At 47.4% G+C, this 27879-nt stretch overlaps 1 protein-coding gene across 1 annotated transcript in view; it reads right to left on the bottom strand.

The window, feature by feature from the left end:
* LOC144173268 (fatty acid hydroxylase domain-containing protein 2-like) overlaps positions 1-27879 on the bottom strand; it is a 67465-nt gene that overhangs the window by 36228 nt on the left and 3358 nt on the right. Inside the window, exon 2 of the mRNA XM_077701754.1 lies at positions 23097-23288. Within this exon, the coding sequence (XP_077557880.1) occupies positions 23097-23263 (167 nt within the window). The 5' untranslated portion in view covers positions 23264-23288. The remainder of the gene's footprint in view (positions 1-23096; positions 23289-27879) is intronic.

Below are 27879 nucleotides of genomic sequence, written 5' to 3'. Positions count from 1 at the left end.
CAAGAAACGACGCCGGTCATTTATTTTGGGGCCCCTTTTTACGCCATGTCGCCACTGAGCAGGATGGGGGCTAAAGGGCAGCGTGCGAGCGGCAATAAGCTTGCTGCGCGCTTATGCTCCCGAATATAGCTGATAACAGGAACACTGGCAAAGGGCTGGCTTGCCGTCGCATGGGCATTCACGAGTGAAAGGATGGGAATATGCTAACAATTCTGCCTTTATGCATTTGATACCACAGAGCAAAAATGTATAGAAGCACCGCGCGTAGCAGCCGTTCAGCAGGCCTGCACACGTTAAAAGCTCTTCTCAAACAACCAGTCAGAGACACACCTTAGTACTTTGTAATTTCACCTTGATAATTATGAATAGTCGCAGTACAACTTCCGTCAAGAGATAGTGCCTGCGTTCGAAATTCTGTATCACCGCATCTACGAAGGCCATCCACCTCAACAGAGTGGAATCGCTCACAATATTTTGCCTATTGAGAGTTGGATGGCCTCTCCACGCCCCCGCCGAGAACTAACACCACGCAACCCAGAGGTCGTGTAACAGCCCCTTACAATCCGGGCCAACGTAACCCGATCACCACCAAGATCACAGTCTTGATACGTCTCCGGTGGGGTACTGCCAAGAAGAACGTTATTAATTATCCAAAAAACTGTTAGAGGGAACATGACAGTAAGGTGAAATTACACGATTCGTCACACTTCTGTTTAGTGACGACAGTGCCCGAGTAACGACTCTACGCAAGTGTTGGTCTAGCCTGTAGTAGTTATGGCAGAAAAATGCTTCGTAGGCTTAGGCTGTGGGCTAAGCCTACGCTATTCGTATTCTTTTTAAATTCTCCTACACGTTGCGCCTCATATGTCACTCATCAAGGGTCGCTCTGAAGGAGAATAGGGGGTATCAAATGCTTTTTTGCACTACGAATCCATCAAGCAGGAGTCCTGACTTAGCCGATGTTACGCAAGTAAACTAGCAATCGTTGTTCGCGCTGCTCAAGAATCCATTACCCACGGCATTACCTCACAGCTTAGGATCGATTTCTTTTATCCACCGCTAATGGGACGCGTTGATGCGGGTTTGATTTCCGTTTGCCGAGGCTGTTTTCTGATGGAAGTGAACAACAAAAACAATGGGTGTGGTCGTTAAGAAAGAACGCGTAGCGCGGCTTGCTTCTTATTTGTCTGCGCCCAGCCATAGATCATTCTTGCGTCAGCCTTCTGCTTGCTTTAGCGTAACAAAATCGACGAAAACGTGTCAACCCCGTTAGGGTTGGCTACAGAGACGGAGCCTTTAATATACTATGCGCACTCGTGCGAAGTAAATAAACGGATTTGCAGCAATTGCTGTTGAGTTTGTTTACAGAAATATGAATTGCGAAGCTTTCGGACGCGTCTTTGTGCCCTCTTCTTTAAAATTAAACCTAAGTACGCATTCCACGCCTTCGACACTGTAGGACGCATCGTTGTAAGCTGCGCCACCATTTTCTAAAGGCTAAAAAATGTATGGGCCTCTTCGCTAGTGCGCAGGAGATACCGCCGCAGCGTGAAGGCTTTTTATTCGGCCATCTCTTATATATGAATTCCAAACGCGATGCCACTCCCGTTCGCGCATTGAGAAGCTGTCCAATGCATGCCTGGCTGACACTCGCGCCATGAAATATGTACACTTGGCTATTTCGTAACGTTTGTGTACATTGTCGGAAATGTGTCAGATTCTAGGTTTTTGCAAAGCTGGTTACACTTCGTTTGAATAAAGAATTCACCCCGTTGGAAATAGCATTTTTAAGTTTCATATGTAGACCGAAATGCAGCTTCACGCGTGGTCTCGATACGCGTCCATAAATCCACGGCTCCACGTCTGTCCCATCAGTTTATAACTGTAAATCAGAGCGAAATGGGTAGCTTCGTTGCCTCTCTGACAGATGCTATCAGCAGCTCTTGATGTTCTTTATAATGACGTACTGTTTCGAATCAAATGGAGAATTCAGAAATATACGTAAGACTGTTTGCATGCGTTGTAGGCAACCTTTATATGTTTGTTTCACTCTATGGTTACGTCCACATGAATCAGCCATGAGCTTCTGACGGCAGCAGTTATTGCCACTGGCCAGTTGCCTCAAGTGGGTATGTGAGAATTGCGGGTTGGTATCTTGTTGTTGTGATGTGCATTTATTAGTCTTAATTACACTCCGTGCCTTGACCTTTGTCATCGCCGGAGGAGGTGATAAAGAAGGGAGTTGGAGGTTCTATCAAAAGGGGATCAATGGAGGATCTATGTGCTAGGATCGAAACACCTATGAACTGGGTTCATTTTCCAACAGAAGTTATCTCGAGACTTCTACACTGATTACGCAAAAAAAAGCAGCATATTTACGAAAATCTAAACCCGGCGTGAAATGTTTCTAATGCATGACATAGTAGGAAGGCGACCAGTGAAAGCGAGGCGGGTTTGAACCGTAGTTCAAGCGTGGCAGAAGCTACAATGATGAAAAGCTTTAGCTAATTACCACGTGAAGTGTAACGACCAACGCTTCAGCAACGAGCACGTAGTTTAACGGACGGCACGTGTTTGGCACTAACTCAAATCGAGAGCTCTAAACAACAAAACTGCCATAAAGTTAGACGCATGTGACTCCTAAAGTGTGCAGATTGTATCCTGCAAAGGTATTGCGCAGCGATCCCTAACGGTAGATCCAAAGAGGGGAAACGTTTACATTTCATCTAACGACAGCCCCCCAGCTGAAGTTAATTACGACTCAAGCTGACGCCTGTTTCACGCAGCGCCGGCGAAAGGGATATGAATTAAGTGTCGGACCCCGAGGCTACGAGGCTAGGACTCCGACTGGTACGGTTCGGAGAAAAGCGTTGAGGGCTGTGGCCTCCTCTTTTTCTATTTTATTTTATGTTCTCACACTGAACCAACGCTTGCAGTGAATAAAAAAATTCACGCATCTCCACAAAGTGAATAATGACGAGTGGGCGAAGCACTGGGGATCGTTCTTACCGTAAATCGCCCGTGGCATTTCCCACTCGCGCATATAAATGAGTGACAACGCGTGTGTACAGTATATACATTTCCATCCAATCCAATCCATTTCAGTCCAATCCAATCCAATCCTAATTCAATCCAATCCAATCCGATCCAATGCTCCTCACGCAGGCGCAGCGCTGTGTACACCGGACGCCAAGCCCCGGACAAAGCGAGGTCCTAAGGTGCTTCGCCCTTTAAATATTAGAGCGACATGGTTTTCTTCTTTTGGTTTTCTTCTCTTCTCTTTTTCTTTTTTTTTTGTGGGCGTTATACACCGTGACGTCGGCCGCTCTTTCGATAGAGCTGAGAAGTGAAAATGTTTCTTTCCGCAAATTTTGAATTATGAATCCGCAGCCCTGCACTTCGCGCGACCCATAGACCAGGCGTACCACCCGAGTGCTTAATTTGTTTCTCTTTTTTTTTTTCTTGCTTTTTGCGGACAAAAAGCGCATCCCACGTTAGAGAAATCAGGAAAGTGATACTAAAATTGGCAATTAGGAAATTTAAAAAGATGGAAAATGTTTCAAAAGGACCGAAAAGTGTCCCGGGTGAAACATTTTAGACCGACAATATACCGTCTGCATGCCACTTGTTGCACTTGGGAGCAAACAAAAACAGGAGCAAATATCAGCTAGTTATGTTAGTTATTAAATCCAGGTTTGATGAAATCTCGTCTGGTCGGGCAATAGATTCATAGTAAAAAAGCTTGTGGTCGCCTACCATTAAAAGGTAAGAACGACGTCAGAAGGACGTAAAACGCTAAGTGAACAAGGCTTCCGCATGGAAGCGGAAACGTTTTTCTAACCTTTTTAACAAACCTGTGTTCGGCGACCACAAGATTTTTAACTATAAATGCTAGTTTTGCCTCAGCTAATTACAGTTAACGCAATAAATATATTCAACTAGCAGAGCCTTTGAGATAAAAATACACAAAAGCGTAATACCCCGATTGCAATAACTTGCTTCTTTTTTGAGCAAACTAAATTGCAGAGAGTGCTGCAGAATGATTACTGTGAGCTCGAAAATTGCGCTGCAGATAAGCAAGCAGATTGGGTACATAATATGCGCTCGGTCTAGCTTTCCCTTCTGTAATAAAAGTTAATAAAGAGAAACAGGGGAGTGAAAAAGAAAAGTATAAGAGAAACTCAAAACAATAAAGAAATAAAGAATGAATGAAGAAGGAAACAATGAAACACCAGAGAGTGCTTGCGGTACACTCTTCTTAATGGCAGAAAAGCCGTGAAGAAACCGCCGGAGGTTAGTTGTTGCACATTGTGAGGCCGCGTGTTAAGCAGGTGGGCGCGTGGCCCACGGAGGAGGATCAACGACAAGTGACGCCATGGGTCGAGGACAACTAAAAAAACATATATTCTTCTGAGGACACACAAACACTGGGGAAAAGAACTGGCGACCTGATTGGCAACAAAAAGCAGCACACGCGCCACGCGGAGAAATGGCTATAACACTGAAGTCCGAACCAAAGTTCGCGCGGAAGGGAAAAACGAGGGGACACGCTCACGTTCCAGTCTATTCGACGCTGGGCGGGATGACGTCGATGGAACACGTGGAACGTCGGTCGAACGTCGCCTGTTGAGACGTAGTGGTCGCAGGTACAGAATGTCGATGCCCGCGCTAGTTCTTGGCCACTCTAGGCCTCGCCCCGAGTATTGGCCCGGAACATGCCTCCGGATCTCGCCAGCGGGAACAGGCACCCCGTGTTGCAGCAGAGGGACCCCGGAGCAGCTCCCGGGACGATTCTCGGAGCACGGCGCAAGCACGCTCCTGGCTTGCCCTCCAACCGCCTCCCGAGAGGAATCCTTGCCCCCGTTCCTTTAGCGCTGTCTCGTCGCTCCTCGCTGCCGGCACACTCCCCTCTCGTGCTCCGTGCTCAGCGTGGACCCACTCGTCGTCGTCTTCTCCTCCACCGCCGGCTTGTTTCCGTCGTCTGCTTGCGCGTTGTCGCGGCCGGGGGATGCCAGTCATCACACACATTATCGAAAGACCGGCGCCCTGATGTATGGTTTCATATATATTCTCGTTTCACGTCACCGGAGGACTGCTTACATATGTTCAGTACAAAAGCTATGCTAAAAAATGGCCGCGTATCTGCTCCTTTCGTTGCAAATGTCGACGCAAGACGATAGTCGACTAGCGCCCCTGGGAAGTAAATGCATCCCTTCTCTTTCCCGCTCACCTCTCATGCTGTTTCTTTCCCGTCTCGTTCCTTCCAAGATAACACGTTAGTGGTTTGCTCAAGTCAATTTAAATTTACCGCGTTCCACTGCTCCAAGCCTCGTGCCTCGATGCAAGCTCTGGCGTACGGCGGAGACACGCGTGATTCGAGGCACCTGACTACAACGTTTACAGAACCACGTTGCCCTACTCCACGAGCGTTCCAAGCGGAACGCGAAACCTATCCAGTGGAACCTTTCGTTGCTGTTGCCATTTGATTTTAGATGCGACGGCATCTCATTCACTCGCCTTGTCCGTCCATACGGCGTTGTTGTTGTCCGTCCACACCCCTCCCCCATTCTCCTCGCCGCGCGAGCTGCGCTCTCCGCCGCTCACCCCCTCTCCTCTCCGATAGCGAACTATCTCTCGCGAGGGGCATTGGATTGGATTCGATTTGCTTGGCTTGGATTGGATTGGATTTGGATTTGGATTTGGATTGGATTGGATTGGATTAAAGTGGATTGTCTTAGATTGTGTTGCGTCATAGCCGCGCAACGTTGCGTCATAGCCGCGGCAGGGGGTTCACGGCACGTTTCACGCGATGGGAGAATCAACCTAACGGAAACAACAACGGAACCCCCTATGCGTCGCATCAAACAGGGGTTCCCGCGAGGGGAGGTGGGAGTAATTTTTTTTTAATTCCGCCAGATAGCGCGGGCAACAGCAGGCGACGGTTTTTGCAGTTGATGTAGTATTTTATTTGCTATCGCAAAAAGCAGGCATCCGTAATTTTTTAAATAAAGGAACCCTGCAAATATCACTCATTTATTGATTTTCTGCCCTAATATTTGCGTAATGTCTTGTTCTTGTTCAACAATGTTGACAAGTATGAACATTAACACCGGACTTAGAAGTTTAGATTTTGGTGTGAGTATATAAGACTATTGCGCAGCATGGGTTTCGCTTTGGCCGGCTGCCTGAATCGAGTGACAGACAGACAGGCAGACAGACAGACAGGCAGACAGACAGGCAGGCAGACCAAAATTTTCCAGTTCAAGTAGCCCAAGAAAGAGTATCGTCTTAAAAATAACTGCTTTTGACGCAGAATGGCCATACGCGTCTAAGATATCGCCAAGGGTAGGTTGGCGATATCGAGGATACACATACACTTCAGGATCCCGTCATGGAACATCAAGATAACACCTACGACACGTTAAACAGCTCGCTGCAGTGCGCAAAACAATCAAACCGCAACTAACAGAAGTGCTCAAGCACGCTTCCTCTACGACATGCACTCGATTCACACTGGAGCATATACTTCTAAGTGGGGTGCATATATAGACCGTCTCTCCATTCCCGAGCCATTGTGATAAGCTATACGCTGCCAGAGTGCGCCGGAGTACGGCTCAACCGCATTTGGGACGCGCTTTGCGCTCAGGCAATGCGACGCCCGCCCCACGTACTCCTCTACCGCGGCGCATCTCCCGCTCGTCTCCGTCTCGGAGGCCGACGACAACGCCTGAAACCATCTGTCACTGTCAGGAACACCCGAACGCCGCCGCCCTACCACTGACGCCGCCGCGGCCCCGGATGCCGAGTAACGACGGCTAACGGGTTATTCGTCCAAGAGGCAACGCCCGTGTGAAGGAAACGCCGCGAGGTCGTTGGGTCCCGCTAGCCTCTCGTCTCGACTCAAATTTACGACCACAACGACGACACCGAGAGGTCACGGCGCTGCGGGAAACGCCGAAAAAAGCCGAGCGCCACAACCCGCTAAAGCATCAATGCGACATTCTGGGAGCTGTCGTCGTCGTCACACGCGGCTAAATATGAGTCGGTCGCACGCTGCTAAGTGCGACCGACTCAAGCACGGGCTCCGCGCGGTGGTGATGTCCGTGAGGCCCTAAACGTGGCCGCTAAGGCTGGGCTGTAATTTGAAGGGACGTCAAGATGAATGAACGACAAGACGGGGCGTGGAGGTGATCGCTGCATCGTATATGCCTTACTAAACACAATTTTGAAACTAACAAAAAAATTTAAGCGCGGATGGCCGGGCTGCCTCTTCGCTCGCCTTAGTTGGGACCCAAAGGTTAGGCATGAAGAATGCGCTCGTTAACCACCGCCGGGTAGGTGGGGAGGGAGGAGACGCTTCGAGTCTTGTTAGAGGTTTATTCCGTGCAGGATGGCCGGTGCACGGCGCCGAAAAGGTGGTCGATTTCTGGAGAAAGAATCTTGGCCGATAGAAAAGGCTACCACTGCCTCGACTCCGATGAAGAAGTTCCTTCGAAGCTGCAACTGCTAATACTTTTTTCTCGATGTGGCACGGGAGGCATGCATCCCCGCCGCGTGCATCCGCCGGTGCATGACCCTCATGGCGCATGCGCCGTGAGGGTCATGCTTCGGCCCTAGCTCCAGCCCCTTCACTCCAAGGCGGGAATCATAGCCACTTGGCAACGTACATCCCCTGGTAACATGATATAACTGTTGAATCCATATCAAAGTTTCACGGATTGTTTCAAGGTCCAAGATTCTGTGAAAAATTTATAAGTATCTGTGAATTTTCTCGCACCTTTACACGACGCCAAAAACACACACGCACACACAATGTTGCAATACTCACGACTCATGCCAACGTATGTGCACATGGACTAAATCTACATCAGGGCCTAAAAAGTAATCTGCCAAACACATCCGAACCCATGTGCACGCAAAATTCAAGCTTTATATAGTGTTTGTTTTGAAGCGACAACTTACGATATGCTGTAGAAATATCGCCCGTGGTGAATGATCGTCGCGGTACAGCGGCATGCCTCAATAGAGAGTTGTAGCAGTCTGTTCCGTAGTTTCCGTTGGTACCGTGTTGACCACGGGAAGGGCGAAAAGGACACCCTCACCATAACGAATGCGCGGGCATAGCGAGGGCCGGTCCACGAACTAATCCACCCTAGCGGAGCAAATGCGAAAGTGCCCAATCGGGGACCGGTCAGCACGGTACCAGCGCAAACGACGGAGCATACGGACTGCTAAAACTCTCCAACAGCTGTCGCTGTAGGCCGTACCCTCTCTGTTCCGTATCACCTTCGTGCCGGAGTCTGCTAGGTTTGTTGCCATGCTTGTTATTTGCAACGCGTGTGATAAAAATTCCAATGTGTAAACTCTTCAAATATACAACTAAAAGATGGTGTATTGAGCTGCAGCTTCCTTTCCTTTGTCGTGGCGCCACGACAAGGTCCCGAAGCTGTAGACATTGACCTGCTGGTGCAGGTGCACCCTTGACTGGCTTTATATGAACCCGCCTTTTGCGCAGACGCTGCACGGTGTTCCCGCTAGATGATAGCACAACATGCAGTGCGCAGGGAAGGGGCTACACCTGTGTTAAGCACTGAGAAAACACTCCTAAGCTGCGACTTGGAAATGGAGCATGATGGAAGTTCAGCTCATTTTACGCTTGCATATATGTCATTCTGACTACGGTATTTTTAGGTGCATTATAAATATGTGTAATGTTGGTTTTTGTCATATTATGTGTTACTACTAGCTTTATACTTCGCTCCCAAACTCGAGGCAAGCGGAACGTGGTTCGTTATTGCTGACATCGGAAAGAAAGCGGACAAATATTCTTCTGGCGTCCCCGCAGGTGTGCCCCGACCTATAGTAAAGGTCAACTGCACTCAAAATTTCGACCTCTTGAAAACCTTATTTCCGTCTGCCTAAAACGACTGCAAGATACAAACTACGGATGCTGAAATACGCGTATGCACGGCTCAAACGACCAGCAAAAAGAATTGGGGTTGATTCCTCTTTCATAGGAATCGGTAAAACACGAAAGTGAAATGTGCAGCGAAATCTGCAGCTGAGCATGATTTGCGGGTAGGCGGCTGTCTTGTGGGTGTGCTTGGCGAGCGACGTCCTGCTGGCGGGTCGGTTCGGCAAAGGTATACTGGCGTCATTTCCGTGGTGGATATGACGTCAGTGAAATCTTGGTGTATTCCGGCATAAAACATTTTCATGTTAAAATATAAAACCAGAAAACGAACAACCCTAAAAATAACGTACTCTTTAGTACTAAAGTTTGCTTCCCCGCAAGAAGACCCTGTGTGCAGGGGTGCATCCTTTACAGGCCGTTTGCTTCGTTGTACTGGCGTCACTTCCGTGGCGGATATGACGTCAGCGAAATCTTCGTGAATCCGGGAATAAAAACTTTCGTGTTAAAATCGGCGGTTGTGAAAGCGAAATTAAGAAGAGCGCGGCCATTACGGTTAGGCTGGAGTGACGTTGCAGCGTGCAAGCGAGCGGCCGGAGCGGCTGCAGGAGTGGCCTATTGGTGGAAGCATATACCTGCGCGCAACAGCTTTGCACAGGCTGCAGCCCTCGGAGCAGCGCGCCCAGCGGCACTCGACCGCTTCTCATGGCTGGCCGTAGGAGAAAGAACGCGGCCGGTCGGCATGCCATTTTTACTTCATGGCGGCAGGTGCAGTGGAGCTATTTTAAACGTTTCAAGCTGATTAACAATGCATTTCCCGGGGCTACCAGGGTTGTACGCACTGTACGTTCAAGCAAAATTTGGCCGAGGTAAAGTTTGAGTGCAGTTGGCCTTTAACGACCCGCACACACTGTCCGGTGAATGCTCTCGCACCAACTCGCGTTGCGTTAGGTGAACAAAGAGGCTGCAGTTAGTGTGCATCAAGCCTATTTGTATACACACGACTTGTGCTCATTTTTTATACACAAATATTTCAGGCGAGAGAGAGAGAGCATGCTTTATTGAGTTTGCCAACTGTGGTCATAGTCATCGGCCATGAGAGGTCTTGGATTCTGGCAGCGTCGTCAGCCAGCTGGAGGGCCCAGTTAGATATGAGAAACATGTTGGGGTCCACGGCGGATTTTCTGGCGCCGATTTATTGACAGCATTTTTATGGCGTGGATTTTTGGAAGCGAGTTTAAGCTTACGAAGACCGCATTTATGCAAGAAAACAGGTCAGCAGCTATAGTGCCTCCGCACAAAAGATATGGGCGGGCTAACGAGTTTCATACTATAGAATCAGTGGCAAGGCTCACATGTGCCAACATTGTGTGAACAAGCATTTGGCACTTTTATCGAGCATTTGGACATTGAGTTAACAAGCATTTGGCACAATTTAAGGAAGCTTTGTACCTCTACCTCCCAAAGGTTATTTTGCGACCGTTGGTATCAACAGAAAACTCCCGCGAGCAAATAAAAAAATTTAAAGGCACCGCCAGGAACCGAACCTGGAACGAATAGAGAAACGGAGCGAGAGCCCGTTGTCTTACTAGTTGAGCTAAGAGCCCGCGCGGAGACGGGGGAGACAGACTGTGCGCTCACCGAGCACATCTGCGGGTTTACACCCTGCATTTTTGGGGAAAGTTATGTGATGGCGTGACGCGACCTCTCGCGCCACTGTGCGCTCCACCCACGGCACGTGTAGCGGCCGTGTACGTGGCCTGCGCATGCGCTGGGAGTTAGTAAAAATGAAAGGAAGCTCACACCAGTGCATGGCAACTCACTTATCCGTCTCTGCCGCCGATCTCGTCGCCTCTGTCGTCGGCGGCAAAGAAGGAGGAGAAGTGAGATCGTCTGACACCAGGTCTGGGCTTCCATTAATTTTGTATAAAAAAGAGTTTCCACTCATGTGCTTCACCAATACAACTCAGCCAACCACCACGCATGGATCATGCATTGATTTAACCTTAGGAAAGAATATCCCTTTGAATAAAGGGTGTAATTAAGTGCATTTCACTTGCCTCTGGTTGCAGTCTTTGTAGAGCCACGTGTGTGAATACAAGTGACGTTGCATGGGTAATCGTTGTGGGTGTCGTTTACCGCTTCGCCTTCCAACCATCTTCACAGAGTGGATTGGCGGGCATTTGTGTTTTTTGTTTTGTTTTTCTGCGAACCGTAAGCACGTAATACAAATTAGTAGCGCCATTTTAATAAAACGTATACACGTTGCCTCTGAAAGAATAGTCTAACTCCCGAAATCCATTGCCTGCCAACCACTTATTTTTGCCCAGCGTCCGAAACTGCGGATCGGGATACCTCCCTCTCGAGGTCGTTCCACGTTCAGCCCGTGGCGTTGTAAAGAGTTCGTTCACGCCACTGTTGTTTGGATATTTGGCTACTTCTTCGACTGCATCAACCTCGCCGGTCATTTCTCGAGTGCGGCTGAGACAATACAAGCCAGCGGTAGCTGCATTGAACAGCTGTGTTATCCGTGGTCAACGCATGAATCGCGCCAGGATCATGCTACAATAAAAAATGCAAAAATACAGAAAAACAAGTGCTCACTGCGCACTCTCTCATCGATACAGTACCGATAAAAAATAAAGAAGAAAAAGAGAAAGAGGTCGACTTCAGCTGAGTTTCGTCGCATTGGTGTGAAAAATGGCCGTGTACTTATCAGCCCGAATCCACCCTTTTCGCGTTCTTGAACGCCTTTTTCTTCTTTCTTCGTGGACGCAAAACGAGGAGCGGGAAAATTTGCTGCATTCGAAATTTGACCCGAGGCAAGGAGAGATGGTCGCGCTGCGAAAACAGAGGAGCGAAGTGGCAAAACGTGCGAGCGAGTGTTTCACGGTCCATAGTACCTACGTGCATGTATAGCCCCACTACCACGGCTGAAGGTGATCGATGGTGCGTGAGAATATGCAAATAGTAAATTCGCTTTCGAGGTCGACAAACTTTGGAACCGTATACGCGCTGCGCAGGCGATGCCACCGGCTTGGAAGCTCAAACTAAAACTATATAAATGTGGGGTGTCGAAGAGCAAAAAGGATGCGAGGGGGTTCTGTTTATCTCGCGAAATTGAAAGCGGGGGCGTCCTCCTGTAGATGGCGTTAGTATAGCTCCGCTCCTAGACTATAGATCAAAATTTGCCATACTCGAAGTTTTCGGAGTAAAAAACAGAGCGTGAATGCCGTTCGCGCGCCAAGAGCAGACGATAAGGAAGGCGAAACTATTTTGTACCTTTTATCGCGGTACTTCAACCGGCAGATCTGTTTGCAATACGCAGGGAAGCCTATTCATACGCGCGCACGCGGACGTACGCAGCGCGCCGGCATCTTGAGTGCATTTTGTTCGGAAGAAACTGGCGCGTGCACGGTGTCAACTTCTAAGGCAAACATTTTCAAGCTATAAGTCTCGGTGCAGGATTCAGTTGCGGATCAAATGCCGGTGTGTTCCAAAGCATTTCTAACAGATCCGTTTGAAAGGCAGACAAGACACAGCTATTGAAGCGTCAAGCGGCGAAGCCCACGGTTCCATTCTGGTTCCATTATAATAAGACAAGGGACATCCTGGAGCATATCGCTTGCTTTAAAATGCGAAACAGAATCCCTGTAAACGTTCGTGGACAACGCACGTACTTACATACACATCCACGTGTTTTATAACAAATGTCTCAAGCATAAAATGGCTCGTGTTGCGAATAAAAAAAATCGTAACGCTCTTAAGCCCATGTACTTTACCACTACTTTTTGAACGCTTTTTGAACTCGGGCCCGCTGTTGTTTCTTGATTTTATAAATGATGTTGTCAATTGTGTAAATTATGGAAAAGTACTTCTGTTCGCGGATGATATGAAACTGTTTTCAAAAATTCAGTCAACAGAGGACTGTGTAAACCTGCAGAAGGATATTTGTGCCATTTCGCAGTGGTGTATGAAAAATTGTTTATCTCTAAAAACGTTTAAAACCAAAATCATTACTCTATCGAGGCAGAAGGCGCAAGTGTTGTTTTCTTACAAGGTGAGCAACGAAGCTATTTTTCGCGTAAACATTATCAAAGATTTAGGAGTACTTATTGATAGTCATATTAATTTCAAACCGCATGTTGCGTCCCTTCGTAACACCGGTTTTAAACTACTGGGTGTAATTTCGCGCCTCACACGCAATTTCAAATGCCCTGAAACCATCATCCACTTGTTTTGTTCTTTGGTGAGATCGCGTTTGGAATTTGGTTTCGTTGTTTGGAACCAGCTCCCAAAAACGTATTCCCACCTAATAGAATCAGTCCAGAAGCGCCTGGTTAAAGTTATCTATGACATATATTTCGAACGTAAGGTTTATTATGAATACCATTCTCTTTTAAATATCATAGGCATCACCGACCTAGAAAGTCGCCGATGTTATCGTGACGCCATATTTTTCTATAAGATACCAAAATGGTCATTTTGACACTCCCGATTTACTGCACAGCGTCAATTTCCATGTCCCATAGCGATTCACGCGCCATTGTACATTATTTTCCCCCAGTATGCCACATAGCAAATCACCTGCTGAACGCCTGCAAATTCTGTGCAATCGTATGTCAACAGATATTGATTTCTTCATGCCTCAAAGTGTTTTTACTCGTACGTTAACAAATCTGTTTCTAATTCCATGACTTGCGGTTCTGCCTTCCATGCACGGTTATTTCAGTGATAAATATGTGCTCGCGATATCGGCATTTGCTTGTAGCTACTATATTAAATTGGTGATGTTTTTAATTTTCACTTTATTACATTTTACTATCTGACTTGTGTACCAATGTAAGAGCCTCTATGGTGTATTCGACACGCAATAAAACATGAATGAATGAATGAATGAATGAATGAATGAATGAATCATTGTCACACCTGTTTTGTTTGCTTTTCCAGGGTGTTTTCGTAATAGCAACACCCTTTCGGTAGAGTGTTTTCGGCATTTTTGTGCTGGTTAGGGTGTAACTTTCTTTACAACGCAATCACCGCTCCGTATTGAGTCGCAGACTCAGCTCAGTTGAAAGCAAAAATAACGACTGCCAACAAGCGCATAACTGTCCTCAGGTTGTTTTTTCTTTATCGTTTTTTACGCATGACTACAATTCCTAGATTTGTGGTCATGCGTAACACGCAGTGAAAATGATTTTAAACACGAAAGTGTTTTTTCCCGGATACACGAAGATTTCGCTGATGTCATATCCGTCACGACAGTGACGCCAGTACAACGAAGCAAGCGGCCTGTAAAGGGTGCACCCCTGCACACAGAGTCTTCTTGCGGGGAAGCAACCTTCAGAACCAAAGAGTACGTTATACTTAGAGTTGTTCGTTTTCGGGTTTTATACTTGCACATCAAAGCTTTTTTTTTTATGCCGGGATACGCGAAGATTTCACTGACGTCATATCCGTCACAGAAATGACGCCAGTACACCTTTGCCGAAGCGACCCGCCAGCAGGACGTCGCTCGCCAAGCACACCCACTACACACCCGCCGACCCGCAAATCATGCTCAGCTGCAGATTTCGCTGCACATTTCACTTTAGTGTTTTACTGATTCCTACGACAGAGGAATAAACCACATTTTTTTTGTAGAAAGGGGACTACGGCACCCTCATAAACATTACAATTAAGCCTCCACTGCCTACTTACTGCCAAAGTTTAACGAGCGTATTCGAGGACATTATGGCCGGCGCCAGAGCCTCCATAAATATTGCCAATTTCTACGGACGATCGTCTACTTTAATCTGCCTCAGTTTCCCTTTCCTACTTCTTCCCCTCCTAAACCTAGGCAAGAGCTCTACACTGCCGACTTGAATAAGAACCAGGCAAGCATTTCAAGTTCTTCCTTCAAGTGTAACCAAGAGCACACCGAAACCGCTTTCCTGTTCCCCGAACAGTGAAAGATCAGGGCCTATTCAGATGGTGGAATGAAATTGGCGCCGCCAGCTCTTTTCCCCGCCAAAATTCTGCTTCCGTACTTAAGATTCATCACAAAATCCATGCCAGCGGGCATTGAACCACGGCAGTGCTGCGGCGGGGCGCACAGCCGCGTTCGCATCGGTGCCTGGGTATTCGTAAAGTAAAGCCGCTTAGTTCGCGCGCCCCTTATTCTTTCCTTGCTTTGCAAAAACGCCCCTCGCCCGAGGCAGCCTAGTTGGCACGTATAGCCGAGCTGACAACCGCAGCTGTCGTTAGAGTGTCCCTTGCCCCTCCAGGCACGCGGAACTCGTATAAGGGTTTCCGAGCATGCCGGCTGCTCACGTCGAGTTGGATCACGCGTGAGGCGGTCTCCACCGCAATTCAATTTAAGTCGAGCACATTTCAAAGAACGACGTCTGTGCTGGAACGACAAGCTTTTGTTACGCCTTCCCCAGCATCGTAAGAAATAGAACGCGGTATAAGCGTGCGGAACTGCCGCCCCATTAGCATAAAATAATTATTTCGATTTGCGAAAACATATTCCCTCATTCGTTCCTCGAGTTTTGCGGTGAGGAGCCCGCGTTGTTCCTTTTCTCGCTTTCCCCCCAAAAATGGTCAGCCCGTCTGTGCTCGAATTCGTCTCCCGTCTTGTTCGCACTGCAACTCTTTTTCTACGAGAAAAATGTATATAATGTCGAGCAGACTAGGAGTTCCGCGAAGTGTAGGCCAAATGCAGCCCACGCCTAGTTTGAAGACACGGCGCTCAACTTTAATGGTTTCAGGTCGTCGGTCCCGGTGGAAACGCAGGAGCAAAATAGCTCACCGCGAATAGATCTGCAACTTATGCAGAGACGACTACTTGTTGTCGCACAGCGCATACGAATGCTGGCGAAGTTTAACGGGCAACGCTCGTTGAAGGCAGGCATTATCAGTTCCACAGGCGCCTTCAACTCTCCAAACGGACGTGACTTGTGGACGTGGGTAGGCAAGCGAGTTCTGTTAAAGAGAAATATATACGCAGTGTCGTAACTTTCTCATGCTAGAAACTTTAACTGAGCTACGGGGGATGTCGGCGACACTATAATTCCGTGGTTCCTTGGCTTAGCATGTATAATTTTATGTCGCAATCTACGCCAGACATTCCTTAATTAAGCTTCAGAGAATCTCTAACGGACGGCTAATCTTAAATACCCAGAACCAGCGAACCAGTCTTTCTCGCTTGCGCCATTTTGCATCATAACAACGCTAATAGAAAGTGCGTGGGCCTCTGTAAAAACGCACGTGGAAGCGTGCTTCGGCGAGGAAAAGAAACTCCCATTTAAACTTCACGCATGGGTGAGCGGATGTGGTTTGGAGAGTCCTCGCGCTTGACTTGATGGCGTACCTGCAGCACAAGTCGGCTCACTTATGGCTCAAATTTTGCTCAACATCTCGCGCAAATATTGTTCCATTATAGCTCAAGTTTCGCTCAAAGGACGCGTGCAGTCGCGAGGACTGTACCTTCCTGTCATATTTAGGTAGTTGAGAGTGAGGTTGCAAACGTTACATAACTCTCGTCTGGTGCCAAGACACGAATCTATGAGAGGAGTATTTTTACAGAAAACGGCTGTAACTGTTGCTACATCAGAACTTTCTTAATTACAAAAATTATGTGGCAATTAGCCGCTAAGACGACTCGATGGTTACGCCGAGTTTCAGTAACCTGTCATAATTAGTTCATAAAAAATTGGCCGCGTATCTGCTTCTTTCGTTGTAACTTGGCAAAAGTCGATAAGTTATCGACTTTTGCCAAGTAAATGCTTCCATCCACTTTCTCGCTCACCTCTCATGTTGTTGCTCTTGCTTCGCGCTCCTCCCAAGGTAAACACGCTGAAGATTTGCTCCATTCAATTCAAATTTACCGCGTTCCACTGGTCTAGGCCGGGTGCCTCGATGCCAGCGCTGCCGTACGGCGGAGACGCGCGTTAATCGAGGCGCCCTACTTAAAGGGGCCCTGAAAGGCATTTTGAGCACACTAAATGAACTAGCGCAACCGTTAGATTGGGTCGTCAACGTCCTCTGTGCCAAGTATTACTCTTTTACGCGCAGCGGAAAGCTCACACTTTTGTTGCAAAGTTTGTCGTTTTTTTCTCACCCTTCCCTTCATCTTCACATGTCTACATCATCGATTCCCAGATGTTCGTCATGAGCTAGACATCCTGCTATTGGGCGGCTTTTTCATGCACTTCCGGCAAAGAGATGAGTCGTCTGCTCAGCGTCGGCTCGCCGGCTGATCTGCCAACGGAGTGCCGGAGTGCTTGGACATTTTACGACAAACGAAACAAGTGTAAAACAAACGCTTAACCGTTTGTATTGAATGCAACACGGCCATAACACGACATGGATATTCTGTTACCTGAGTACGTTCCATAAAGAAAGCGTTGAAGCCCCGTGGCACTTCTTTCGTGCAATCGCAGAGAACGCCCTGAGCCGAATGCCCGGGTTTGACGCATACATTTTATTCAACTTCAAAACAATCCAGAGATGCGTTTCTAACGAACACAACGTCACAACATGCGTTGAAAGTCTGAACCACGATTGACAGAGGATGGGTTGCCTCCTGCCCATCGTAAATTCGGTACTCACCTCGCGCGCGCTTTGCGGGGACAAACAGCAAGTCACTCAACTCTGGCGCACAAGCCGATGGCTTTCAGCTACGCACACTGCACATACCCCATGCGAGGTTGAGTCGTACGTCGCTCGTGAAAGATAATCCAGACCATGGGAAGCACTATCCACCCGCAGAAGCACAACGTTGCATTTCATCGCGAAACAAAGGCGTCCACAACACACACACCATCGCTTCCTGTAATGCCAAACGCATCTCGCACTTCCCAATGGGAGTGAGTGGTATGCCTGCAGTGCCCACATGTCGCGAAGTGGGGCCCCAAGCTAAACCGGGATCACGCAACCGTAACTGACTTCTGGAGTGGTTTGTGCTTTGTCGCCAAGGCAACCGATGTTTGAGAGTGTCAAAGAAATGGCGCTCGCTCCAGCGCTAGAAAGCTCAGAGCCGCGCCGGAGCATGTTTCGCCAACGTAGCCGCTCTCCACCACGCGTCGCCCCAAGCTGAACTGGTCACATGATTGAAGCGTTTTGTGCACGGGTTCTGTATCGGTTTAGTATGACTTCTTCACATGCCGCTGGCAGGAATTACCACCGCCGCAAAATAAGACCCGGCACCAGCGGGGCCACATCTGATACGGCGCTTTTTGGATAAACAGTGCGCGGTGCATCAAGGGAACGAGCGCACGACCCTCCCCGTGCGGCTGCGAGATCGCCGCCGATAAAAAGTCATGTGCCGCCAGCAACGTACACCGCGAAAGGGCAAGGCCAGGCCGCCGCATACATGCGGCCAGATTTTTCGTTCGCTTTTCCAGCCTTGAGCGGTATGCGGGACTCATGGTGTCAACTAGTTCACTCTAGTGTCAACAAAGCTTGCCCGTAGCAGACGACAGTCTGAGCAGCGCAATAGCGGAAGTACGTCACCGCTGCGGAGCGCAGCATCATGGGAGGCAAGGCTGGCGCGCCGTCAACATCGGAGAGTAAGTCGAAAGGAGGAGGAAACGCGGAGCGACGATAATGCGCGGTTTTTTATTTACGATTTCTCAGCTAATACTCATCGCTTTAACAAACTTCTTGCGGGAGGAGGTTGCAAATACATTGCTTTATTTGGGTACATGTACATTCATGCATCGGCGGAAGGTATTTCAGGACCCCTTTAAATGTTTATAGAACCGCGTCGCCCTAGTCCACATGCGTTCCAAGCAGAATGTGGAACCTATCGAGCGGAAGCTTTCGTAACTGTTGTCGCTTGATTTCTTAAAATGCCGCCAGAAGCTGTAGTGGCGCGGGCGACAGCAGGCGGCAGTGTGAATTTTGTTTTTGTGCAGTGGATGTAGTTAGTATTCCATTTCGCGAAAATCAACCATCTATGAATTTTTTTTTATAAAGGAACACAGTAAATATCCCTTGTGTATTAATTTTCTGTCTTATATTTGTGTGATGTCTTGTACTTCTTCAACAATGTTGACAAGTATGAAGATATAAACCGGACTTAGACCTTTAAATTTGGTTGTGAGTATATAAGACTATTGCACAGACTTCCTTTCACTTAGGCTGGGCGGCTGAATCTAGTCACAGACAGAGACAGACAGACAGACCAAAATTTCTGGGTTTAAGTAGCCCAAGGAAGACTATCATCTTTAATAAATGAGCTCGTATCCTTGATTAAAACAGTGTCACCCTGCGTTGTGGGCTAAAGAGCTTCGCTGGGCACCCACTCTCGCAAAGTGTAACGGCTAATGATTTTTATTTTTATGTACGTCGAAAAGGCTCTGAACGCGACACTCCGAAAGTGACTTTGTCTTAGAACAAATCGCTTCGGAGTTTACGCAGATTCACGAGAGAGACATGCGACGTTTACAGCGCATCCTGGCTGGATGTCAGTGCCCGGGTTAGTGCCTGCAGCTATATAGCGGCGCTCTGACGTCGCGCGTTCCAATATCGCTAGGTGGCGGGGAACGCGTGCAATCTCGCGCGAACGTCGTGTGTCCGACGGGAGGCGCGAAGTATGCGACCTCATTTCGATATCGCAGCGAAGTTAACGGTGCAGCAAACTCCGCTTCGCGCTACACAACCCTGCAAGCGACAGAATTGTTTTTGTACTGTTTCCGCTCCTCTTGTCACCCTTTATTTTGTATTGTTGTTCCGGGACGTAATGTTATTCCCGAAAGAGGTAAGATAGGGTGTTTATCTGAATGGCTAAAACAACCAAAACAAAGATAACAGGGTCTATAAGTTTCCCTATCTGGAAGCAGCTATTAAACTTACGCCGGAGTACTCCCGTCACAGCCCCCTACCTAATTTATGGACGTTAATTATCGACAATCTTATTCACGCTATTTTTAGCGTTAGCCAGACGCAGAGCTTTGTGATATGAGGTTGTGCTCACTAAAGGTTTTATAGCTGAAACTTGCACCTTTCACACTAAGTGGCAAACAAAGCGAGGCACTGGCGGCACAGTAAATTGCAAAGGCTCCCGTTTTGTCCCGATCTGGCAGGGTAGCAATTTATCCGCTTCACTTATAAAGAGAGCGCCTTTCCGCGTGCATAGCGTGGGCGTACCAATGTATAAATTCATGCAGCTAATGTCCCCCCAAATTATAGGGAAACAACCGAACCATGATATTTAATTGGGTCTACCGTCAATATAATTTACTTTGTAAACAATGATTTTGCTGTATATTTGGAAGTTCGCCACAGAAATGCTCACTTTAAAACCGCCAAATATCTCGAGGTTCTTTATACTGCTTTCACCGGAATCTCTAAGCGGTGAAGAATAAAGTGAGCACTTCTGTCTTACAATAATCAGTGAATACAACGAAAAATTGGCAAATAGGATTTTAGAAATCGGGTAATTGATAGATTATTACAGGCAGCAGAGCAATAATAAGCATAAGTAAAAACGTTTAGAAACAGCAATATTTAGCCAACCAAAGGTAGATAAAAAATATTGCGAAAAATTTCGCATGGCTTGTGAACGATAGACCGAAAAATTGTGGTTGATTCCTCTGTCATAGGAATCGGTGAAACACGAAAGTGAAATGTGCAGCGAAATCTGAAGCTGAGCATGATTTACGGGTCGGCAGCTGTCTTGTGGGTGTGCTTGACGAGCGACGTCCTGTTGGCGGGTCGCTTCGGCAAAGGTGTGCTTCCGTCATTTCCGTGACGGGTATGACGTCAGTGAAATCTTGGTGTATCCCGTCATAAAACAATTTGGTGTTAAAATATAAAACCCGAAAACGAACAACCCTAAGTGTAGCGTACTCTTTGGTTCTAATGGTTGCTTCCCCGCCAAAAGACCCGGTGTGCAGGGGCGCACCCTTTACAGGCCGCTTGCTTCGTGGTACTGGTATTACTTCCGTGACGGATATGACATCATTCAAATGTTTGTGTATCCCAGAATAAAACACTTTCGTGTTAAAAACTCTCCGTACCCTCTCATCCCTTCGGCGAACCCTGTCCCTTCGGCCACCTGTTCGCCTCCGGCGCTTCGTAATTTGATATAATATGGCGTATATATTGGCAGGGGAAAATGACTTCCCAGCAGTTTATTTGTGTTTAGAAGTGAAGGCGACTTTAAGAAGCATAGTGTACGCTCGGTCCTTGTAAGCCGGCTTTCCCACATCAACTTTCTGTCTTGCATAATGAAGCCTACTCATATACAAAAAAAAAATTGTCCGCGTATCTGCTCCTTTTGTTGCATTTGCCAAGTGAATGCCCCCCCTTCGCTTTCCCGCTCACCTCTCATGTTGTTCCTCTTCCGTCGCGCTCCTCCCAAGGTAAACACGCTGAAGGCTTTCTCCAGTCAATTTAAATTTACCGCGTTCCACTGCTCCAGGCTGGGTGCCTCGATGAAAGCGTGGCAGTACGGCGGAGAGGCGCGTGAATTGAGGCGCTCTGCTTCATCGTTTATAGAACCACAATGCCCTGCTCCACGTGCGTTCCAAGCAGAACGTGGAACCTGTCTAGTGAAACCACTCGTATCTGTTTCCGCTTGATTTTTTTAAATGCCGCCAGAAACTATAGGGCGCGGGCGATAGCAGGCGTCGGGGTGATCTTTTTTTTTTTTCAGTGGATGTAGTATTTCATTTAGCAAAAGTCAAGCATCCATGAATTTTTATAAAGGGACATTGTAGATATCACTTATGTATCGATTTTGTGCCTTATATTTGCGTATTGTCTTCTTCTTGTTCAACAATGTTGACAACTATGAACATTAACACAGGACTTAGACGTTTATATTTGGCCGTGGCTATATAAGACTATTGCGCAGATATTGTTTCATTTTGGTCGGGTGGCTGAATCCAGTCACAGACAGACAGAGAGACAGACAGACAGACAGACAGACAGACAGACAGCTATCGTCTTTAAAAATAGGCGACAATGGGCGCGAACGGAAGGAGACTAGCGACGACGACCGGGCCACGGACGCCAAGCGTGAGCGCGATACCCGTAGGGACCCCAAATACTGTGACGTGGTAAACGCTAGACATCGGCGCGGCTACAATCACTCACGCTGAACGCTATCCCGGCGCGACGGCGCGTTTTGAGCTGGAGTTTGTGGCCAACCAAAGCCACAAACAGCTCCGCTGATAATCCGCCTTCACAGAATGAAATAGCCCTGAATTGTTTTTTTCTTTTCATAGCACGCAGCAGCGTATGCCATTGTTCATCAGTATGTGTTCACACACGTTTGGCCAAAGGAATGAAGAGAATGCGGAAAAGACTATTTCCTCTATTTCATTTGAGTGTGGGATGCATCATGAAAAATGAAGGAATTGTGCTTGGAACCGGTCAATGCAAAATGCGTTGCTCTCAAAAAAAAATTTAGAAAATGCGTTCCCTGAAAACAAAAATAAAATGTTATTCCTTCCTTCTTTCATTGCGCCAACGATGGAGCGGTTTGTTTGCTGCAGCCTTCACATTTCTTTCATGTCACATGCTGGTCTGAGGCTAAAGTTTGGAAGCTTTTTCGCTCCATTAAAATTATACTAGTTATAATTTTTCGTCAGTATAGATCAGTAAAGTCCGCAGCGGTGTACACGTACACATGAAAATATAAATGAATAATTCGACTAGAAAATTTGGCGTTTACCTCGGGAGTAAAACTACAAACGTTCCAACTTTCACTGGCGCTGATTGACGCAAAAGCCCGGTAAATTGAGGGTCGTTTACACCCGAGCCGCAAGCCCCCTCCTTCCCTCCTCTCTCTCGTTGTCCCTCCCTCCCCATCTACCCCTTCTCTCTCTCTCTCTCTCTCTCTCTCTCTCTCTCTCTCTCTCTCTCTCACACACACACACACACATACTGACGGGTTATCCTAAAATATTTCACGCTACAATTTAGCAGTGTTGGCTGCCGCTGTGGAAGGTACCCGAGCGGTATAGTAAGGACGAATTAACGTCCCTACTATACCGCTTTTTTGTGTCACCATTACGCCCGGCTCTACCGTATACATTTTTTTTTTTTGCTGAATATAACTTTTTTTCTTTGTACTAGTTTCACGCAGTTCTGTGGAGTTGTACAGTGGTACTGGCTTAGTGTGCCCAAAAAATTTTAAAAAAGGAGAAAACGGCACATTCAGCTCTTTTACTTCAGATATTTCGCTCACCCTGCGGCGACTGCGCCCCACACGTGGGCGGTGACCAGTAGTGCGGCCCAGCAGACTAGAAACACAGCTAAAAGCAGCCTCTTTCGGTCGGCATTCTGGGCGACCCGGATGCCGGCAGCCGCGTTCTTGCATGGGGCACTCAGCGAGGTCCACGCATACTTCGGCATGCTGCACTCCACGATGCTGGGAGTCCTGCGTAAGGCGATCAGCAATATAACGGCACGGGCCTTCTCTTATGTGCCAGGAGGAGAGTTATCAACCAGAGGAAATGAGAAGGGCGACCCTCCATCCGTCACTTGATACTTTCATGCTTATCTATTAAATGCCAAATTCCTGCGATGCTAGAACAATATGGGCTTTTTTCTTCTAGTGTCTTGTTCTCGACGACAGCAGTGTCCGCACTTATTATATAGGACACCGGCGAAGACCCATTACCGTTCCGGAAGACGCTGGTTTGGACTTCAGCGGATGGATGACCCAGGAAAGAGCATAATCGAATACTCTTGTGTTGCAAAAGGGCACTTGGCTAGCGCTTCCAGGTTGAGATACAAGATCCCCCCCCCCCCTACTAATTTTTTATGTTATAGCTTCAGCTTAAGGTGTCATGTTGCGCGGCTAAAATTTTCTACTCCCCCAGTTTGTGATGACTTGGCAGCTGGAAAAATAAGCAGAGAAGTATAATTACTTGAAACACGATTTGTTGCAAAAGTATAAGTTTTAAAAGTGTTAAAATCTGGATTAAATTTGGATGAGCCGAACTGAATTTATATCTGCAAAGCTATGGGTAGTCTGCAAATCTGCTGAATGTGCCGGGTTTTCTTTCGGGTAAGTATTTGAACTCCAAGTAAATTTGATCGATTGATTGATTGATTGATCGATCGATCGATTGATTGATTGATTGATTGATTGATTGATTGATTGATTGATTGATTGATTGATTGATTGATTGATTGATTGATTGATTGATTGATTGATTGATTGATTGATTGATTGATTGATTGATTGATTGATTTAGAACTTCATTAGGCCAAAATATTTGAGTTCCCTATGTCCAGGACACTTTTGCTGCTGTAGCCCAGCTCCGGTGCGTTCTGGATCTGAGCCACGACGGCACGTGTATCTGGGAAGGTATACCCGACTGAGCGCGCCGGGCCGGACCGCATCGCAGTCAGGGGTGTCGAACGAGATGCGCTTTTATTGGCTCACATTCCCATTGACCATAAGCCTCATTCTGATAGCCTCCGCAGTGAGTGATGGCAAGTGGAAGCATCTGAGCAGTAGGAACGCTGCCTTTGCAGGTGTAAAGAATTCGTTTGAACCTGGAAAGTATAACTGCTTGTTTTCTTTTCAGAATCGGGTTTCAGGGTGGGATTTCCTTGCCGTTCAGCCGCGGTTATTGTGTCGGGACGCGTTTAGCTGGAGCGGGAGCCTTTCTCACTAGGATTGCTTGGTGCCTGACCGTTCATAGGCGGGCGTGGTCACTTGCAGACATCCAAGGCTGTCCGAGAACACATAATGTGTCAAAGTTATAGCGTTTTTGCTGATTTAGATGATTATCAGTAGTGTCTTTACAAGGGTTGTTGTGAACAATTGGCCTCATACTTCATGGGGTGGCAATGAAGAAGGAGGGTCATAAGGATAATACGGGACATATACTACGGCCTGGAGCTCATCATCTTCTTCATAATCATCATCAACAACAACAACAACCCATTTAGGTCCACTGCAGGACAAAGGCCTCTCCCACTGACCTTTACCCGCTCCTGTCCTGCGCTGCCCGAGCCCATTATTCACTCATCATCGGTGACAGTCAAACGAATGCGAATGCCTGATGCGGTACATTGCAGGCGTTTGCCACTACGACAATACTACCATTGCTTCCTCCAAATCTCACACTGTCCCATGCTCGTGATGAGGTGGATATTTGGTGACGGGTTTGTGAAGGAAGATGCCATGGTTCGTGGAGCGTGGCGATGGAGTGATTAGAAAATGTTTCCGCGCTACCGTGATTAGGTGGGGTCTCATTACGGCATTAAGGTCCGGTGGCGGGTGCGTAGAGTAATTGATGGTGGCTAACATTAATGATACCAGCGGAAACGCGCAAATACGCTGAAATTAACTCACTTAGCGAACACATTCGCGAATCAAATGTTGTGTCTGCGGGCCTAAAGAAGCTTATTGGTGCTTGCGCTGATAGGCAAGCCGAAAGTAACCTTAGTTGCCGTCCGCGTGAAAGCTTTAAGACTTAGCTTTTCACCCCTCTAGCTTTTTATAAAAGTGGGCTCAGATGATAGAGTAGGCGGGATGTGAGGAGCGCATGTACCCGAACATGCATGCCTCTACATACACAGACAGATTTGGGCATGCTCTTTAGCATTCTGGAGCTCAAGTTGGCTACCCATGAAAGCAACCAAAACAACAGCCCTGTACCAGACGTAGTTTCTGTTAAGGCACTCGAAAACGTTACCGAAAACTACCTTGTACTCCCACCTTCGAAGGACAAGTGCCAATGGGAATAAGGTACTCTTCCCTCACCGTGGAAGCCCACCCCCGTGGTTCCCGAAGGTTGGCAAAGCACCAAAGTGCATATCTGCTTTGCGATCTGTCCCGCTTGCATATGATATATGCTACGTTTATGAAATAATTGTCCTTGGACGGCAAAGTTGGCGTCTTGAGGCAAACCAAGTATTACATTGAACCCATACGGCTTTAGGCCACTTTTAAGCATTTGAGACACGCTGTTGCGCGTACAAATCGCAATTAATTCCCGTTTTGAAGTGAGTACTTGCACTTACTCCAGTCATAATAGTTATAAAAAGGCATTTGATTAAGTCCATCGTGATGTGATACTTCAGGAACTGAAAAAATCATTTGTCATTCACAAAATATCTGCAATCTTGTGCGAGCATTTCTTAAATATCGCACATATAATGTACGAGCTGGCACGGTACATTTAGATTTCCAGTTCAACCGCATTGGAGTTCCGGAGGGAGGGCTACTATCTGCCACTCCGTTTATTATAGCCCTACACAATCTTCCGTGTGTGCTGCTAAGCGCCCCCACGCTGTCATGTGCAATTTGCGCATGGTTCACCGCACACTTCACAAAATCCTGCTGCGAAACAGGATATTTTACAGCGAGGACTAAACGTTACACAAACATTTGTAGACAGGGCTGGCAAGATCACGTCTCCTGAGAAAACACAATTCATCGCTATCTTTGCTCGCAGGGCTAAGGCATCTCGCAAAGCACCTGACAGGCCAGTGGCTGTCAGATGTGGTATAACAACTGTGTGTTTCGATATCTGCGCTCATTTCACGCCTGACATGCTGGCGGGAGAACCGCCACACACAACCCCGCCACAGCACGGGTTTCAGTGAAGATATACTACCACCCCGCTTGAATCTACATTGCAAACCATCAGATGCCGAACTCACATAACCCTTCTTGTATTTTCTCCCTTTATTGGCCTTAAAGTGACTTTTTTCTCTCTCTCTCTCTCTCTCTCTCTCTCTCTCTCTCTCTCTCTCTCTCTCTCTCTCTCTCTCTCTCTCTCTCTCTCTCTCTCTCTCTCTCTCTCTCTCTCTCTCTCTCTCAGAGCATGATGGTGGATACACGTGTCAGCTCTCTCCGGCCTCTTTTATTGTTACTGTATCTCTCTCTTGCTGTATCTCTCTCTCTTGCTGTTGCCGTTAGAAAGTAAGGCGGGCAGGATTAGCCTTGTTAAAAATATGTCGCTTGTGTTTCGAGAAGCACAGGCGCCTTGATCGTACAGCTTTTTACGATAGGCGCAGTCGCGCATACGTACATTGCTTCGATAGCGCTGCTCGAGGCAAGTCGCATGCACCGCAAAGTTCTGATGGGGACATCGAGAAATATATTAAGGGGGGAGGGGGGGGGGGGTTACAACACGAGCACGCGTATATCGCGCGGAGAAGCATCTTTCCCAGAGTGAGTATCAGCCCTTACTGCCGTCTTGAGACTGCAGGATAACGCTAAGCAGGTTGCTTGTTTACGATAGAGAAAGAAGAGGGAATAATCTCTCTGCCTGCATACCATGTCGTCTTTACAAACTAAATGAGTGACTTGAATAAACAAAGCAAATGAGTCGGCAGAAGAGGCATGAGAAATGTGACATATCCAGCTGCTGGAGGCAACTGGGACGTCTAAAGACGCAAAAGAGGCAAAAGTAGTCTGGAAACTCTGTTTGTCACCTGTAACGTCGAGCGCCTTCAACAACGCTCGAAATCCCCGAAGCTGAAGCCTTTCTGAGTTCCCGCTTACAGAAAAATGAAAGTGGGGCAGTAACGTGGAATCAAATAATCCACAAATGAGTCAATTAAGCTCAAAATTAGGGTATAAATAAACACGTACAAAGCCACAATTTGCAATTAAAACTTTTTTTAGAAAAGGCGTTACTATAAGAATTATGTACTTTTGGCTTCTGCCGTACAAAGAAACGCGCAGCCAAAGTCACATGGTAATAGACACGAAATTCCAAAGTACTATACCAAAGCCCGTGTAATTGCGCGATTTCGTGCAGCGCCGAGTGAACGTCGGCTAAGTAAACCGAGCGGCTGGAAGCTTGACAGATGACTTTGTGCGCTCGCGTATAATAACGGGAAAGCCGCAGGGACCGGTGAGAACAAATGTCAGTGTGCAACTCATTTTGTTATTTTAGCACGGGATTCCGCTCTCGCGAGAGGCATTTTGCCGAGTGCAAGGTTTTGAATTATGGGCAACGCAGTGAGATTTCCGCTTTTGAACGAAGCGGAGAGGACAA

Source organism: Haemaphysalis longicornis, unplaced genomic scaffold (assembly GCF_048455015.1).
Source record: "Haemaphysalis longicornis isolate Haplotype H1 unplaced genomic scaffold, Haemaphysalis longicornis Haplotype H1 scaffold_3, whole genome shotgun sequence".
Taxonomy (NCBI): Eukaryota; Metazoa; Arthropoda; class Arachnida; order Ixodida; family Ixodidae; genus Haemaphysalis; species Haemaphysalis longicornis.
This window is presented reverse-complemented; position numbering and strand designations above follow the sequence as displayed.